This window comes from Balaenoptera borealis (genome assembly GCF_965194805.1).
Source record: "Balaenoptera borealis genome assembly, chromosome: 17".
NCBI classification, from domain to species: Eukaryota; Metazoa; Chordata; class Mammalia; order Artiodactyla; family Balaenopteridae; genus Balaenoptera; species Balaenoptera borealis.
The window spans coordinates 36,033,662-36,050,038 of NC_138876.1; the positions used below are offsets into that span (position 1 = coordinate 36,033,662).

At 40.7% G+C, this 16,377-nt stretch overlaps 1 protein-coding gene across 4 annotated transcripts in view; it reads right to left on the reverse strand.

The window, feature by feature from the left end:
• Positions 1 to 1,018: 1,018 nt before the first annotated feature.
• SPAG1 (sperm associated antigen 1) overlaps positions 1,019 to 16,377 on the reverse strand; it is a 94,078-nt gene continuing 78,719 nt past the window's right edge. For all 4 annotated transcript variants that reach the window (XM_082364267.1, XM_082364268.1, XM_082364269.1 and 1 more), the window contains 6 exons: positions 14,981 to 15,147; positions 11,096 to 11,228; positions 9,081 to 9,207; positions 3,808 to 3,972; positions 2,355 to 2,726; positions 1,019 to 2,249 (listed from right to left, as the gene is read on the reverse strand). In XM_082364267.1, the coding sequence (XP_082220393.1) occupies positions 2,118 to 2,249; positions 2,355 to 2,726; positions 3,808 to 3,972; positions 9,081 to 9,207; positions 11,096 to 11,228; positions 14,981 to 15,147 (1,096 nt within the window). In that variant the 3' untranslated portion in view covers positions 1,019 to 2,117. The remainder of the gene's footprint in view (positions 2,250 to 2,354; positions 2,727 to 3,807; positions 3,973 to 9,080; positions 9,208 to 11,095; positions 11,229 to 14,980; positions 15,148 to 16,377) is intronic.

The following is a 16,377-nucleotide window of genomic DNA, read 5'->3' on the forward strand; positions in this document are numbered from 1 at the left end:
GGAGAATTATTGGTATCTTTTGGAGGTGACATATTTTCTTGATTTTTCATGTTCCTTGTATTTTTGTGTTGCTGTTTTTGCATTTGAAGTAGCAGACACCTCCTTAAATCTTTACTGGTTGCCTTCAGTTGGGATACTAATCATTGGTGTTGCTATATGAGGGGTTTCCTCGGTTTCTGAATGGATAGACCTGCTCCACTCTTCTTGTTCTGCCTTGTGGCAGAATTCTTAACCTTTTATGTTTCTCCTTATTCTTAGAACTCACCAGACTGGCTGCTGGAAACCTCCCTTTTGTCTTCCAGAAGGTAGTGTTATAGCTTCAGTTGCAATTTCTCCCTTACCCACAGACTCTGGTCCATCCTTCTGAGAATACTCCAACTACTGCGCCTGCTCTCACTGCTGCAGCACTCAGGAGCATGCAGAAGGATCTGGCCACAGAATGGCAGGAGGTGTGGGTTTAGCACTTGGGGTGTTGGGGATGCCCACGGACCCAGTGGGGAGATCCCTAAGTAGGGTACTCCCAGAGGCTTGTGGGCAGACTTCCTGCTGAAGTCCTGAAGCTGTCTGCAGGAACTGTGCTCCTTTAATGCCCTTGATATTCTTATCTGCTTCCTTCACTTTCTCTTCCCTTCCTTCAGTCATGGAGGTCCCCCCTCAGGACTCCGGCTGGGGAGAAACAAGTTTCTCCAGGTGTGACCCAACAGTTGGGACAGCCCGGCACTTGCTCACTGCTTCCCACCTCCTCCACAGGAGAGGCTGCCCCGTGCAGCTAGTACTGGGTATGTAACTGTCAACAGAAGAGAACGTTTCCTTTTCATGTTGTTTCTACTGTAAAGTTACTAACACACTCCCTCATGTACTTGCACAAAAACTTAGCATCATTCAAAAGGAGAAAACTGTTTTGTTCGTTTGCTTGAAGACTAGAGTTAAATACCCATCACAGCAGATTTTCATTTATGAGCTTAGGAAAGAATAGTTTTTTTAAAAAATGGCACAGTTTGAAACCATTTACCCACAATACTTTAAATATTCTTTAATTATTAAATATTAGATAATAATGGATATGGAAATAACGAATGTGATAGTCATCTTTCCTCTGCTCTTCTAAAGAATAAGAAAATGCTTCAGAAAAAGAAACCTGACCAAAGACTACAGGAATAAATGACAGCACACTGATTGATAGAGACCTGAAGGTTTTATCGTAAGAAACACCTTTACCCTGACCCAGTTAACAAGGGAGCTCTCAATATAAAGAGTTCTTCATTTTCCCTTTTGCACTAAGGGAATAAATATGATCATGCTTAAAGGAGGGGGGAAACAAAGAGGGAGAAGTCACTCAAAATGTTTGGGGGAAATGTGGGAGTGACAATTCAAATAGAAATGCAGGCTTAGTTGCTTTTATATAGTGGTTGTTTCGTTATTGCTTATATAAGCAACACATAAGGGAAACTTGCCTTTAAAAATCTAGTAAAAAGGAGCAGAATTTCAGGCAATTTTTGTTCTTAATTATTAGGCAATGCTTCCATATTAGAAAAAAATAAGTTCCTCTTATAGCTCTAAATTAATAATCACAATTTATTTAATAATCATTTCATATTATAGACTTAAGTGTTACATTTCATCTTAGAGGCCTGTAATCCACAAGTAGTATAAAATGGGATTTATATATATCTTAGCAGGAAATAAAAGTGATGTAATAATCACTGTTAATGATTTCCACTTTTAAAAATGAACTGTAAAGAAATACATTTCTATCAAACTTAACAGGACTCCTTCATAGCCCAAAGAAGTGTAATTTAACTCAAAATTTTAACAAGTAAGTTATTAAAAGAAAATGTATAATATAAATTAAAATGCATCTTAACAAGTTCCAGATATACTTATTATTAAATATAAAGATGTTAGCTCTGGTACATAAGAAAATATTTACAACTAATAAAAAGCAGATTGTAGAATATATGTGTTCTATGTATAAAAATAAGTAAAATATTTTATAGTCCAGACCAAGGGATCTTTTCTAAGCCAGGTTTTTATCCATGCAACTCTATTACAATACCATCTCATTAGCATTACTGGAACACATACATGCATGGAAGAAATCTAACAATAATCTTTATTTAAAGCTCATACTGCCTTTTGAGGGCCTGCACATCTTCTAAAGTAAAATGTTTGTTTGGTCTGTCTGAGAGGTCATCAAAGAGCTGTTTAATCTGCTCCTTTTGGCCCTTGCTAATCAGTGTCAACATCATCTGAAAGAAGGAGAAAAATTATATTAGCATACAAACTGACATTTTAAAGTTGTTATAAAAACCCTAAAAAAAAATCTATCTCCATGAACATAGTTTGCCACTTACCTTAAACCTTTCTGCTTTACTCAGATATAAAAGATGCTGATATACCAAAGAAGGATCTTTATCAATAAGATTATTTTTCAGAGACTGGATGAGGAGCAGGAATGTATCCCCTTCAAGTTTGTTACTCAACAACACTGGCAAGTCTTTCGGTTCAGTGATGGCTAACAGGTGTGCACAGGCTTCTTTATCTTTCCTAGTACTGACGGCGTTTATAACCTGGCCAAATTCGTAGGCATTGTTAGGCTTGGGGATTGGTAGTTTCTCATAGAATTCTCGTGGCCCATTGCTTGTGTCCCCCTTCTCAGAAGCACGGGAGTCAGTGGAGACGTCCTCCGAGGTCCTTTCAGGCTCCTCTTTATGGCCCTCATTCACCTTCAGGGGGAGACAAATTACACTGTGACACAACGGCCACTGCACACACCCCATAAAGGTAAGTTACCTTTATTAAAACGGGAAGGAACTGAAAAACACAGGTGGACTGTGGTTTAGTCAAGTTCTAAGTGAAAAATATATAACTTGTAATAATCATAAAATCTACTTTTTTTTAGGAAGAGAAGTTTTAAAGTATAAGTATCCATTCATAAAAGCATTCTTTTTTAAAGTTTAAAAAAAATTTTTGACATTGAGAATGTGATAGTGAAATTTTATAATTTTCCACAAGTAAAAGCTGCTGTATAAAAGAAGACCTGTAACAACCTTATACCTCTTCTTCATGATAAATTTTACATTTACTTGTTTCGTTACATTTGATAGAGAAGTCAACTTACATTTTTCAATTCTCTTAAAACAGCTTTTTCCTTCCCTCCTTAGAGGGAAAAAACTCCCTAGCTTCTTTCACATATTAGCCTTTAACTCTTAGTAGAAATGTAAGATGATAGGTAGCTGACACAGTAATCCAAGAGCTGACATTCCTCACTAAAGGCAAAACAAAAGGCTACAGCACAAGGCATCCAGTTGTCTGAAATCACAAAGGTAGGTTTGATTCTAGGGTAGTCCAGGACCCCTGATGAGGCCGGTCTTGTTTACAAGTTTACTAAAAAAAGTCTAAATCAATCAGGAACCCTCTACGGGGTGTGGCGTGCAGGACCGCTGAAACTGAATCAGTCCTGTAGGGTTCTCTGGGTCGACCAGGAAGCAAAGTTCAGTGGCCACAGGCTCGCAGGGCAACCTGGAGTAGAAGCAATAAAACCACAGGCCAGGTGGTACAGGGGGAGGGGAGCACAGAAAGGAAGAATGCAAACACCCAAGGGTCCTTGGACCCAAGTTGGGAAATGCAATGGCTAATTATCACAACAAAAGAAAAATCTTGTCATTATAATTTGTTAAAATGTCTTCATTGATCATCAGAATAAAAACACGAAATTTTTAAAAGTCTTAGGAATATGACCTCAGAATCCCATATGAGTATAGGATCTCCAAAAGAGTACTTTCAGAGATAATCAAATATACATACCTCTTGAATCTCAACTTTCCTTCTCTCCTTTTCTTTGTTGAATGATGCTGCATTATCCTGAACATTCAGGATTCTGGTGACCTCTTCCAGTTCCATTTTTGCCTCAATAATATTTGGGTCTAGTAGGAGAACTTTATGGAGATCGTTTAAACTTTTCTGATAATTCTGAAAGCAGGAAGGCAGAGAAAATAATTTTCATACATAAAAGGAGAAGGGGCACAGATGAGCCCGGGTGGGAGTGAAATTGGTGAGACGAGTACACAGAGCGTGTGCGGTGGGTTCCATTAGTACCGCAGTAGTAAAGTTAGGCCTATGAGGTAAGTCTTGGGCTAAAATATTGTAGCCCACAACACAGTGGCCATCCTCTACAGAAGAGTGAGCACAGAATCTGGGGTTAGAAGGCAAGTTAAGTTCTGTATCACCACAGCTTTCATAGTCCCTGGCACACACAGGCATTTGTGGTCTGCTGAATGAATAGATGAAAGAGCGAACGGCCTCACATCAGCACCTACTAGCAATGAAAGCTTGAGCGAGATCCCACTTAACCTTTCTGAGTTTCAGTTCTCTCATCTTTAGAGTAAGGATGAGAAGAGATTCTCTACTCTAGTTTTCACGAGGTTGTGCCGAGTAATCAGCGCATTAATAAAATAACATGGGAGTGGCTTAGCCTTAGAAAGAGCTGGGCCAGTGTTAGCTGTTATCATGATGCCCTGTTCTGTAACACCCTTCGAGTTGTCTACTGCTCAAACAGCCTGGAGTCAACCTTTATTCCTCCATGAACAGTCAGGCAATACACTGGAGAGGTTGAGGGGAAGGAGAAGGGATCTACGCTTAACCAGACACTGCACAGAATCTGCTGGCAGAGACGGACACCACAGAATCACAGTGTGCTGTGACAAGCCACGTTCTAGAACTACAGACTAGACTCGTGTTTTGATTAAGCCAAAATTAATTCTGTGAGGAGGCCAGGAATTCCAATGACGTGTAACCTCTCAAGGATTCATGACATATAATAACAGCATGCACCGGACACTGAAGCACAGGTAAAATAAGCTGGGGCTTATGTGACACTCCCGGGGGACGAGCTGTAATGCCGCGGCCCTTCCCACTCCAGCCAGCAACATACTAGAGCAAGAGTGATGTGTTTAAAAGGGATAACCTTAAACCTGCTCTAACTTATTTTTTAAAAAGGTAAATTACTTACAAAATGTAGTACATCAGCGCTATTAACAACAATCTCCACACAGCACTGTGTCACAACAGCGCAGTTGGAAAACCTGCTACAAAAAACAAATGACACTGTGTTTCCATCCTAGGTGTTCCAGGCATGGAATCATACCGAAAGGCAAGAAGGGGGGGGCAGCGGGGCAAGTTGAGGAAGTAATAATAGTTAACTCTTACCCGTCTCAGCATTTTGCAAGTATTCTTATTTTAGTCCCACAATAGCCCTATAAATACTAACTGTTACTGTCCCCATTTAAAGATGAGGAAACTGAGGCATAGAAAGATAATCTTTGAGACGATGAAGGCAGCAATGAGCAGAAGGTGAATGATAAGACAGTGGTGGAGCTCAAGTGAGAGGCCTGAAAATGGAGATTTGTGAGCTGTAGCCTTGGAAATAGAAGGCCACCAGCAAGGAGTTGACATGACTACTTTTTCATCCATTCAAGGAAAGTCTGTGCCTAAAGACCAATCTGTCTGGTTGGAAGAAACCTAAGAAAGCAAGAAATACACTTTGATAAATGTTAAACAGAGGCAGGCAAGTGTGAAGAGAGGGCCCGACAGCAGGAGGAGCGGGGACGGCCATGGAGCAGGGAGGCGGTGGCAGAGGAGGGGCCAGGCTGATGGGTAACCACAGTGTCAGACCAGATCCGGCCCCTCCATGGGCCAGCGGCTAGGACACCGCAGGGGAAAGGACAGCCGGGGCCCCGGCCCTCGTGGAAGCTTACGTCTTATGAGGGGAAACAATAAGAAAACAAGTGAACAAATGAATAAATAAAGTAAGCGTGCACTGTCATTTATGCAATTAAGAGAAGCAAGGATGGAGACGGACGCAAACGAGGGGAAGGAGTCTCCTTTGACACGTGTGTCAGAGAACACAAGACCTGAAGGGAAGCCAGCCACGCAGAGTGGGGGGCAGAGCAGAGCTCACACAGAGAGAGAAGTGCGGCTCCAGCAAAAAGGAGGACGTTAAAGGTTGCTAATGACCTTATTAGGCCTCAACAAAAAAAAAAAGGTAAAGTATAATCACATGTGTTTATGATAACATTTACTATTAATAAATGTGCTTAAACTCCAATAACAGCATTTACTTTAGACGATATTACTCTTTTTGATACTTTTGGCCTGATAGCATCCCCGGTTGGCTGTGAATTCCCTAAGGCAGGCACTATGTCTTACCACCTCTATGCTCCCAAAGCCTAGCACGTGAGTGGCACTCGATAGAAGATATAAATTGTAAGTAAAAGCAAAATGTTCAATTATCTTTTCTTATGAAGAACAGCTGAACATTAAGGAAAGCCCTATATTTTTCAAACCTGGCACACAGAAAAAATAAAAATAAAATAAAGCAAGCTAGAAAACAAACAAAATATCTGAGAAAGCACAGGCAGGGCCCCAGCTCCCTGTGAGCCCCTGTGCCACTTCCTCACCAGTCACACAGAGGAAGCCGATCCAGGTGTGAGTTCTGATGCGTTTTATAAGCAGTGGTAGCCTTTGAAGATCCTGCAAGTAAATTCACTTGGCACATAACTCAAACTACAGGGTATACAGATCAAGTTATAAAAAATCAAACCAGGAAAACAAGCTGCCAGCCTCATACTCTAGTGGGATAGGATTACTAAAAATTGGGATTATCAGGCTTCCCTGGTGGCACAGTGGTTGAGAATCGGCCTGCTAATGCAGGAGACACGGGTTTGAGCCCTGGTCTGGGAAGATCCCACATGCCGCAGAGCAACTAGGCCCACGAGCCACAACTACTGAGCCTGCGCGTCTGGAGCCTGTGCTCCGCAACAAGAGAGGCCGCGATAGTGAGAGGCCCGCACACCACGATGAAGAGTGGCCCCCGCTTGCCGCAACTAGAGAAAGCCCTCGCACAAAAACGAAGACCCAACACACCCAAAAATAAATAAATAAATAAAGCCAGAAAACATCTTTAAAAAAAAAAAATTGGGATTATCTTTCTGCATCATAATACAATTTCTAGAATTCATTCCAAGGAAGTATAAAATTCCAGTCTTTCATTAGGTACAACTTCTGACTTTGAATAAAGTAAACAAGTTCAAAGAGTCAGGCAGCCAGTATGGGATAAACCTGTTCTAAGGGTCTGGACATATATAAACTCATGAGTCATGCAGATCATGAGTACCTCACGGACCCAAATCCATTAAGTTCAAAAACAGTTGAATAAATTTTCAAGAAGCCTCTTTTAATTCATGGTTCCACACACCACCTAGGAAATCTTTACGTGAGGTTTACAAATGAGTATGTTGCTAACAAAAAAAAGGGGAGGGGAGTGGTCAGGTCACCTGGGCCCTGGGAATACAGTGAACACACTGTGAATACTGGATACAGTGGAGCTGCTGGGCTGGTGAGTGGGGCATCCACATGCTGGGAGGGTGACACACCCCAGTTCCATGGGGACAGAAGCTCCTGCGCGCGGGACGTTTCTGGACCTCGCCCTACGCACCTCTTCACTTGCCTGTTCACTTGCCTGTTCATCTGTGTGCTATACTCCAAACTCAATAAGGTCAACACTCCTCCCTCAAATCTCTCCCTCCTGCTGTACACCCTCCCTTATCACACTGTACTGCTCAGCCACCTGAGACAGGAACCTGTATTTATCCAAAGAAAACGAGAACACTAACTTGAAAAGATACTCCCATGCTCACTGCAGCATTATTTACAGTAGCAACCTAAGTGTCCATCAGTGAATGAACAGATAAAGAAAATGTAGTATATCTACACAATGGAATATTATTCAGCCATAAAAAAGAAGGAAGTTCTGCCATTTGTGACAACATGATGGACTTTGAAGGCGTCATGCTAAGTAAAATTAGTCATACAGAGAAAGACAATTACCTTATGATCTCACTTACATGTGGAATCCAAGAAAACAAAAAAAAACTACCACCAAGAAAAAAAACAACCACCTGAACTCACAGAAACAGAGAACAGATTGGTGGTTGCCAGAGGCAAGGTGGGAGCTGGGGTGTGGAGGATGGGTGGGAATGGTTGAAGACCCTTAAAAGGTACAAAATTCCAGTTATAAAATAAGTAAGTCATGGAGATGTAAACAGCATGGTGATTCGAGATAGTAATCGTGTATTGTATATTGGAGAGTCTCTAAGACAATAAATCTTAAAAGTTCTCGTCACAAAAAAAAATTTGTAACTATGTGTGGTGAACTAGACATACTATGGTCATTTCACAGTATATACAAATACCAAATCACTATGTTGTACACCTGATACTGATATAAAATGTCAATTATATCTCAATTAAAAAAAACTTTAAAGAGGAAAAAAAAAAGTCAATGACCTGTACACTGACAATGTGTGAATTTCATTGTATTAAACCTTAATCAACTTGATTCTTTAAAAATACCATTTCAGGAAATGCCATTTCCCAGTATGTTCTGATTTTTCCTTGTCATGTTATTTTCTACAAATGTGAACATTCACTCAAGTTTTCCACGTAGAAGAATCATCATAAAGAAAAATGTAATTATACAATACTTTCCTTGAAAATAATGGTGTGGTTTTCTTAGAGAAGAATGCCATCCTATAGCCTCACTCTGACCACTGGCCAGTTTAAGGCCCAAATCACAACGAACTTCCCAGACTCTGCCATGTCTCTACCAACGTCCGTGGCGTGAACACACCTTCAGTTCTGATACCTCCCTCCCACCGTACAGACAACCCCAGTCCCCTGCTAGAGGAATTCAGTGGCGTTGCTGGTGGCCTTCAGTAATTCAGTAACAAACCTTCCTGTCCTTTAAAGTGGACCTATTATAACTAACAACACTCCTTAGAAAATCAGGAAATAAATCATCATTTTTGAGCTGGAAGGAATCTTAGAAATTATCTAGCTCCACATTATAGTTCAGGGAAATCTGAGGCATCTTCCAAGGTTTTGGGACTGCTGAGTACAGAACTGGGATTAAATCCCAGGATAATGTCACTGCCATTCCTTGAGCCCACAATTCATGTTCATGAAAACCACATGATCTGTTCAGAGCTGACATTTATATATTAAAACGAAGATTTCCTCACCTTGAGTCCTTTGTGAGCAAGAGCTCGTCTGTAGCACGCTTTCACATTGCCGAGGTCCATCTGAAGCGCCCGGTCACAGTCCTGCTTTGCCTCTTCAAACTGGCCCAGCTTCAGGTAACAGAGGGCTCTGGTATGTAATGGAACTCAGCATTATGAAAGTCAAAACAACATATCTATAAACTTGGACAACTAACAGAAATCAGAAAATAGCTAAATAAGTCCGTTTCTATACCACAGCTGCTGCAATTGAAACCTAACATTTTCCTCCAATTATGGCATTTTCTTGCAATACTTGCAATTAGGACCCTGGGGATACAACTGCAATCAAAACAGTCCCGGCCCTCAAGGAGGCTGCAGTCTAGGGGAAGAGACAGTCAAAAGAAGCAAACACAATAAAATCTGTAGAGGATGCTCTGGTAGCACAGAGCTGAGACTCTCATCACATTTGGTGGAGCTGAAGCAAGGGGAGGAGTAGTCAGGGAAGACTTCCCAGAAGAAGTGACGTTTAAGTTGAAGCCCAGAGTACACAGTGATAATTATCCAATGCGAAGGCACTGGGCTGAGATTTAATATGCAGGGAGGGCACAGCACGTGCAAAGTCCTACAGTGACAGAGAACACGGTGTCTTGATGGACTAAGAAAAGAGCGCTATGGTGGTGATGAGGCTGGGAGAGTGGGAGGCCAGATCAGAAAGGTCCCGGCAGGAGGCTGAGCTTTATCCCAAGGTTAATGGTAGTCCAGTGGTGGGTTTTTAAGCAGAGGCTGATCCGTTCACCATGTTTTAGGATGATCGCTCCAGCTGCAGCATGGAGAATCAGAGGGAACAAGACTGTGCAGGGACACCTGGGAGGGCACTGCAGATGTCTAGGGAGAGCCGGCGTCAGCCGGAGCAGGGGCTGACGGTGAGGGTGGACAGAAAGGCTCACGCCCAAGAGGAATTTAGAAGGTAGGACATCTGAGCTGCTGACAGCCTGGAGAGGGAGGCGTGGGTCAGGGATGATAACCCACCATGAGCGCAGGAGGGAGGGAGGCGCTCAGGTCCGGGGCTCAGACACAGAGATTTGGGGGACATAATTGGAAGGTGGTAAATGGAGCTGGGGAGAGGATTAAATGGCCCAGAGAACATTCGAGCAGACAAGGGATCTATGCCTTTAGAAGCCCGAGAACAGCAGGGAAAGAAAAAAGAGAAGTGAGAAGGGGAGAGCCAGGCAAGTGAGCTGTCTGCACCGCAGCCGAGCGGGGAGGTGGTCTCCAGGAAAAACTGAGTGGCCACTGATGCCCAAGACCACTGAGGCCGAACAGGAGAAAGGTAGAAAAATACCTGTTGGGTTCAGTGACGGAATTTTTCACAAAAAAGGTTGCCAAAAGAGGAAAACATGTACAAAAACAAAGCAGTGAGAGATTAAGCTTAAAAATTTTTTCTGAAATGGCTAGGAGAACCCATGCTGAGCCCCTATTTAGGAACCATACCTTATTCTTCCTTGTCACCGCAGACTCTATCTACTCCCTAAAAATCCCCAAATCACCATATTCTAGGTAACTATCTTTTTTACCATAATGTGTTAAACATGGCACCTGAGCAGCATTCTGGAAAAATCTGCCCATTCCTACTACACATTAGAAGATGCCGGGCCCTTCCCTTAGCACTTCAAGAGAAAAGGGGCACCTAAGACGCTAGTTTGAAAGGTAACTGATTCCTGCTCCCACTCTGGAGGACCGCACTGAGGCCTCCTCATGAGCCGCGGCGAGGCCACACGCCAGGGAGAGTCAAAGCAGCACCAGCCAAGGCAGCGATGGCCAAGCGGGAACCTAACGCAGCCCACGTCAGACCTCCCAGCTCCAAGACACAGCATGTTTTCAATCTCTCCGATAGCCCCACCTCTTTAAAAAACACTCACTTAAAACAATTTGCTATATAGAGTCTCAGAATCATGGGAATAAACTTTGGCAATTATCTATAATTTTTCCATCAAAAATATTCACATAAGAAATATAGAAAGTTACAAAGAACTTGCCTGTTTGTATAAATGGCACATTCCTTGTTGTTAATCTTCAAGCATTCACTGTATTTACTAAGGGCATCTTTATAGTTTTTGTCCTTTACACATTGATTTCCTTCTTCTTTAAGGGTTTTAAACATTTTTTCATCTATGGGACACACACAAAAAAGAGCAAGTATTCATACAAGCACCTTTACAAAACTTTAAGTATACTGTAAATTAAGTGACCACAAACCATACAGAGCTAAAGTCTAAATGGAACAAAACATTGTATACAAATTAAAAAGATAAATTGGCTATAAGTAAAAATGATTATACAATTATGACACTATTTTTTCAAATTAGAAAATAAAATACAAGTGATTCTATCCTTTTATCCATATTAGCACGCCTTCTTTTCTCTGCTGGAGATAGAAATATCTAGTGTTTGGTGTAGTAAGTATTTCATGAAAAGTGAACAAACACATTAAAGCCTGAATTAAGACATCTTCCAACAGTCCAAATTTCCTTGGAATCACACCTCCTCCACTCTCTGCTCTTAAGGTTTAAGTAAAGCAAATCCCACCCTAGCCCTACCTTTTGGAGTAATCTTTGTTTTACTAACCAGCACACTATGTTCCCTTGGCCACAATAATCTAATTGGTCAGATTAGGTCTAATTGGACCTATGAGAGCCAAAGAGCTACAGTAAGATTTTAGTGGCAGCTTCTGGTAAGGTAATTCTTGCTCTTTCCCGTGGAACATGAGGATAAAAGGAGGAGCTATTTTGCCATCGTGCGATGCAAGGGGAGAATCTGTCTGAGAATGGGGCCAACAGAGCAAGAGAGAGGCCAAGACAGACAGCTAAAGAATAACCTCTGAGTGCCGAATCCAGCCATCCCTGCAGCTATCCTACCTGTGGACTTTTCCACAAGGGGTGCCGATAAACAACCTCTTTTGCTTAAGACATTAATGGTTGGGTTTTCTGTTATCTGCGATCAGAGTCCCAACTATTACTATTGCCTATTATCTTGCAGTGAGCATGGCTGACTCCTCACTCAGGATCCATTTCCTTCTTCCTAAGGGTACCTCAGCATTCATTCAGCTATCACTCCTCTCCTACTCAGCCCATGTGTCCAGGGGAAGCCCCACTGATCAGGAACTCATGGCATGGCATTTCTTCATTACAGGGAGTGGTTCAGCAATGGGCACATAACCCATTAGAATAAATACCAACAGAGCTCAGCCAACAGAGTAACAGGCTAAAAAAGCTGGGTCTTTGGGGCAACATATCTCCTCATTCTTAAATTAATGCCACCAAAAGCAATGGTGTCTCTCCCCCTTTGGACATTGATATGTGCAGACATGAAGTCTAAAACTGCTAGAGTTCTATTATTTCTGGCCAGAGCCTGAGCCCTGACAAGTTGTGCCTGATTTTAGAGCCTGTCTGGGCCCTTTCAGTTACTTGAGCCAAAACTATTCCTTACAGTTATAAGTCAACAGATTTTCTGTTACTTGCAACCAAAGTTTTCTAACATACCTAAAATGTTAAAATTTAAAGTTTTAAATCTATGTAATAACTTTACTCTATGGAGTATCTTGATATAAAATAAAATTGCATAACAAATTTTAAAATATGACTTTAAATTCTGTGATCTAAAAATCTTGATAGATGTACTGAATTTATAGTATAAACTTGGAATGTAAAAAATAATCTTATTTGTGCCTCTGCACAAATGGCATGACATATTAACTTTTCATCCTTTATTTCAAATTACAGAATATTTCTGCCTAATGTTTCATGTTTCAAAAGAACTCACACTATGTGGCCAAATGACAGTCCCCATAAATCTTGGTGTATCTAAGCTCTAAAACAGAATATTACAGAGGATTTTTTTTCTTCCAATTTGCTGAAAAACTTTCCTCAAGCTCTTCTTCCTACATTGTTTTTAAGCCTTTGGTATCCAGTCTCACTAATAATTAGTACACAAATATGAACAGAAAGAGCTGATTATTCTTGTGCTTATGGTTCACTATCACATATCTATAGTATGGTTAGTATATGCACATTATTAGTAATGAATAGCTACCCTTTATTGAGCAAATGCTTTGTGCCAGGCCCCATTAATAATGGATTCTAGAAGCTAGAGATCTCCATGTTTTTCCCAGGACTGCTGAACCATCTAAAAGCCTTGGCAGAAGTTCCCTGCATCTTCTTTCTAGGCAATGAAAAGGGTGAGCCATTGGGACATCACGGCTCAGTGTGTCTGCAAGATGAAGCTCGACACAGGCACACATGGGGTTCCTAAGCAGGCAGGAGAAATAGAGCCTCAGCCAGCTTTCAAGCAGAAGGCAAGCGCGAAGCCACGTTTATTAAACACTCTGCACAAAGTTCTGAGGAAAGCACTGTGGGGATGTAGGTATGGATGTGAACAACTACGATACAAGGCAGAAGGAGGTACTGCTGCTAGATATATGCTGTAGGGCTTTTTTGTTGTTGTTGTTGTTGAAAACCTATAGTTTATTTTATAAGAAAATTGGGATTAAATTACAAGGATCCATGTGACCCCAACTTTTGTCAGTCATTTCATGATTTGTGAGGCTCTGGCCCCTTCCCTTGGCATGGCGGCACAGCCTGAAAAAAATGTATACTTTCTTGTTGTTACTTAATAGAGATCTTCCTGGGCATGTTCCCCAAAACAAACTCCACAGGATGGGAGAAAGGTGCTACTACAGAGTAATAATTTTTGTTCCTACTCCCTCTGGGCTTTGTAAAACCAAAGTCAGATGTTATATAGCCCCATCCCCAACCTTAAATGTAAACAACCAAACGATGTTTTAAATTAAAGCCTTGCATCTTTGACATTCTAGAATTTCTGTATGGTGAGATTTATAAAATTCATATGGAAGTACATAGAAGTTCTTATAATAAATGATGGCATTCCCTAAGACTTGATCTTTAGATCTCTCAATTATACTTTGTAAAACTTTGGTGATCTCATCTAACCTCATAACTTGAAATATCATTTATAACCTGCCTGCTTCCAAGTTTATATGTCAATACAACCTCCCTCCCCTCTCAAACTCTAAGTTCTTTTGAATGTCTAGTAGGTTTTCTGAACTTGATGTGTCCAAAACTGAGTTCTTGATTGTTCCAAATCTAATTTTTCTGCGGTTTTCCCATCTAATAAATGGCACTTCCATCCTTCTACTTTCTCAAGACAAAAACCCTGAAATTATCTGTAGCGCTTCTCCCACATCCAACTAGTCAGCTCTACCTTTAAATTGTAACTAGAATCTAATAATTCTCACTACCTCTTCTACTACCCTCTTTATTCAAGCCACCCTTATCTTTTGACTGGATTATTATGGTAGTTTTTTAATGCCCCTATCTCTTCCTTCCTTGGCTTTCTATAACTGAATCTCATCACAGTAGCCAGGGTGATTCTGCTCAGCTGTCAGTAGCTTTCTAATTGTTGTAGGGCTTTATTTTGCTTTATTATTTCCAAAACATCAATCTCATTAAACTAGCCTTGCCACATACAAGGTGTATAGAGAACTATATGCTACTCAATTCTTTTTTCTTATTTTTAATAATAATGCTGACTTAACATTTATTAAGAGGCTACTATAAGCTTACACAGTCAGCACATGTGTTAAGTATTTCATATGCATCTCTCCATTTATTCCTGAGAATAACTCCATGAGACAGTTACTCATATTTCCCCCTTTCATATACACTCAAACACTGGAGGTGTGCAGCAACTTCTTAAGACTCTGCAGTTAGAAAGAGGGAGAACAGGGTCTTAACTTAAACCCATAGCAGACGCCTGATTTCATGCACTTACCTTCTGCTTTACTGTGAAAATATATGCACAGCTCACGATAACCCTCAGAAGAAATAAGTGTAGGTTTCCCCTACCTGTGATGCCCGGTTGGTGATGGCTGCAGGAATCTCCCACTTGGTCTGGGGGCGTCTCTGCCACAGGCCGCCAAGCTCGCAATTGTGCAGAAGTGGGCACAGCAGGAATGGGTGACAGCTTCTCCCGCCAGCTTGGTCCATCCAGGGCCATTAAAATTTTTGTTATCCTAAAAAGAAAATCAGTTTTCTCTGTTGAGCATGCAATTTGCTTTCTATATTACTGGAGGTCATATCAAGAGTAAAATTTACAAATGCTATGCATTTCTGTACTTCCCTGTAGAAAGCACACAATCAAGCTATTTGCTGTCCACATAAACAGTCTTAAAAAGGACTCTTAAAAATTGCCCCAAACTATGTAACGTTAGATCCTTTTCGCATCACAAGAAAAAATTAAGACATTTCTAATTAGTTTAAAAAATTTTTTAACATATATGCAATAAAATTTTAATTTTTAAAAAAGTGAAGTATAAAATTTAGGAGGCCTAGAAGAAATATCCCCTACATAACATTTCATATAATTACTAAATTGATAATGTATTACTCTTGAGAATAATCAGCAGTACTTTGGAATTTCTATGCCCAAAGTGTATACGAAAGACAGGTTTATAACACTGGCTGCTAAAACTGATGAGGAGTAGCAGTTACATGGAATAGTGCTTCTTCCTGAAACCTGTGGTTAAGATACTCTTTACCTTGTGTTTTTTTCCATCTCTAAAATTATCTACTCTTTTTGTTTTCATATGCATAAAGATGAAAGAATAGGATATTGGAGTCTACTACGAGGGCCCTTGTATTAATGACATTTGCTAATGGCTATCATAATATTGAGATAACATCCCTGATTATCACTTTCTCATCACTTTAAAGTTACAAAATATCATACTTAGATTTTAAAACAAAACTGAATTACGTCTTTGGGAAAAATCTGGTTTAAAAAAAAGGTGGTTCCTACCCACCAGAAAGACAAGATCCAGCCTCATCCACCAGAACACAGGCACTAGTCCCCTCCACAGGGAAGCCTACACAACCCACTGAGCCAACCATAGCCACTGGGGGCAGACACCAAAAACAACAGGAACTACGAACCTACAGCCTGCAAAAAGGAGACCCCAAACACAATAAGTTAAGCAAAATGAGAAGACAGAGAAACACACAGCAGATGAAGGAGCAAGGTAAAAACCCACCAGACCAAACAAATGAAGAGGAAATAGGCAGTCTATCTGAAAAAGAATTCAGAGTAATGATAGTAAAGATGATCCAAAATCTTGGAAATAGAATGGAGAAAATACAAGAAACGTTTAACAAGGACTTAGAAGAACTAAAGAGCAAACAAACAATGATGAACAACACAATAAATGAAATTAAAAATTCTCTAGAAGGAATCAATAGCAGAATAA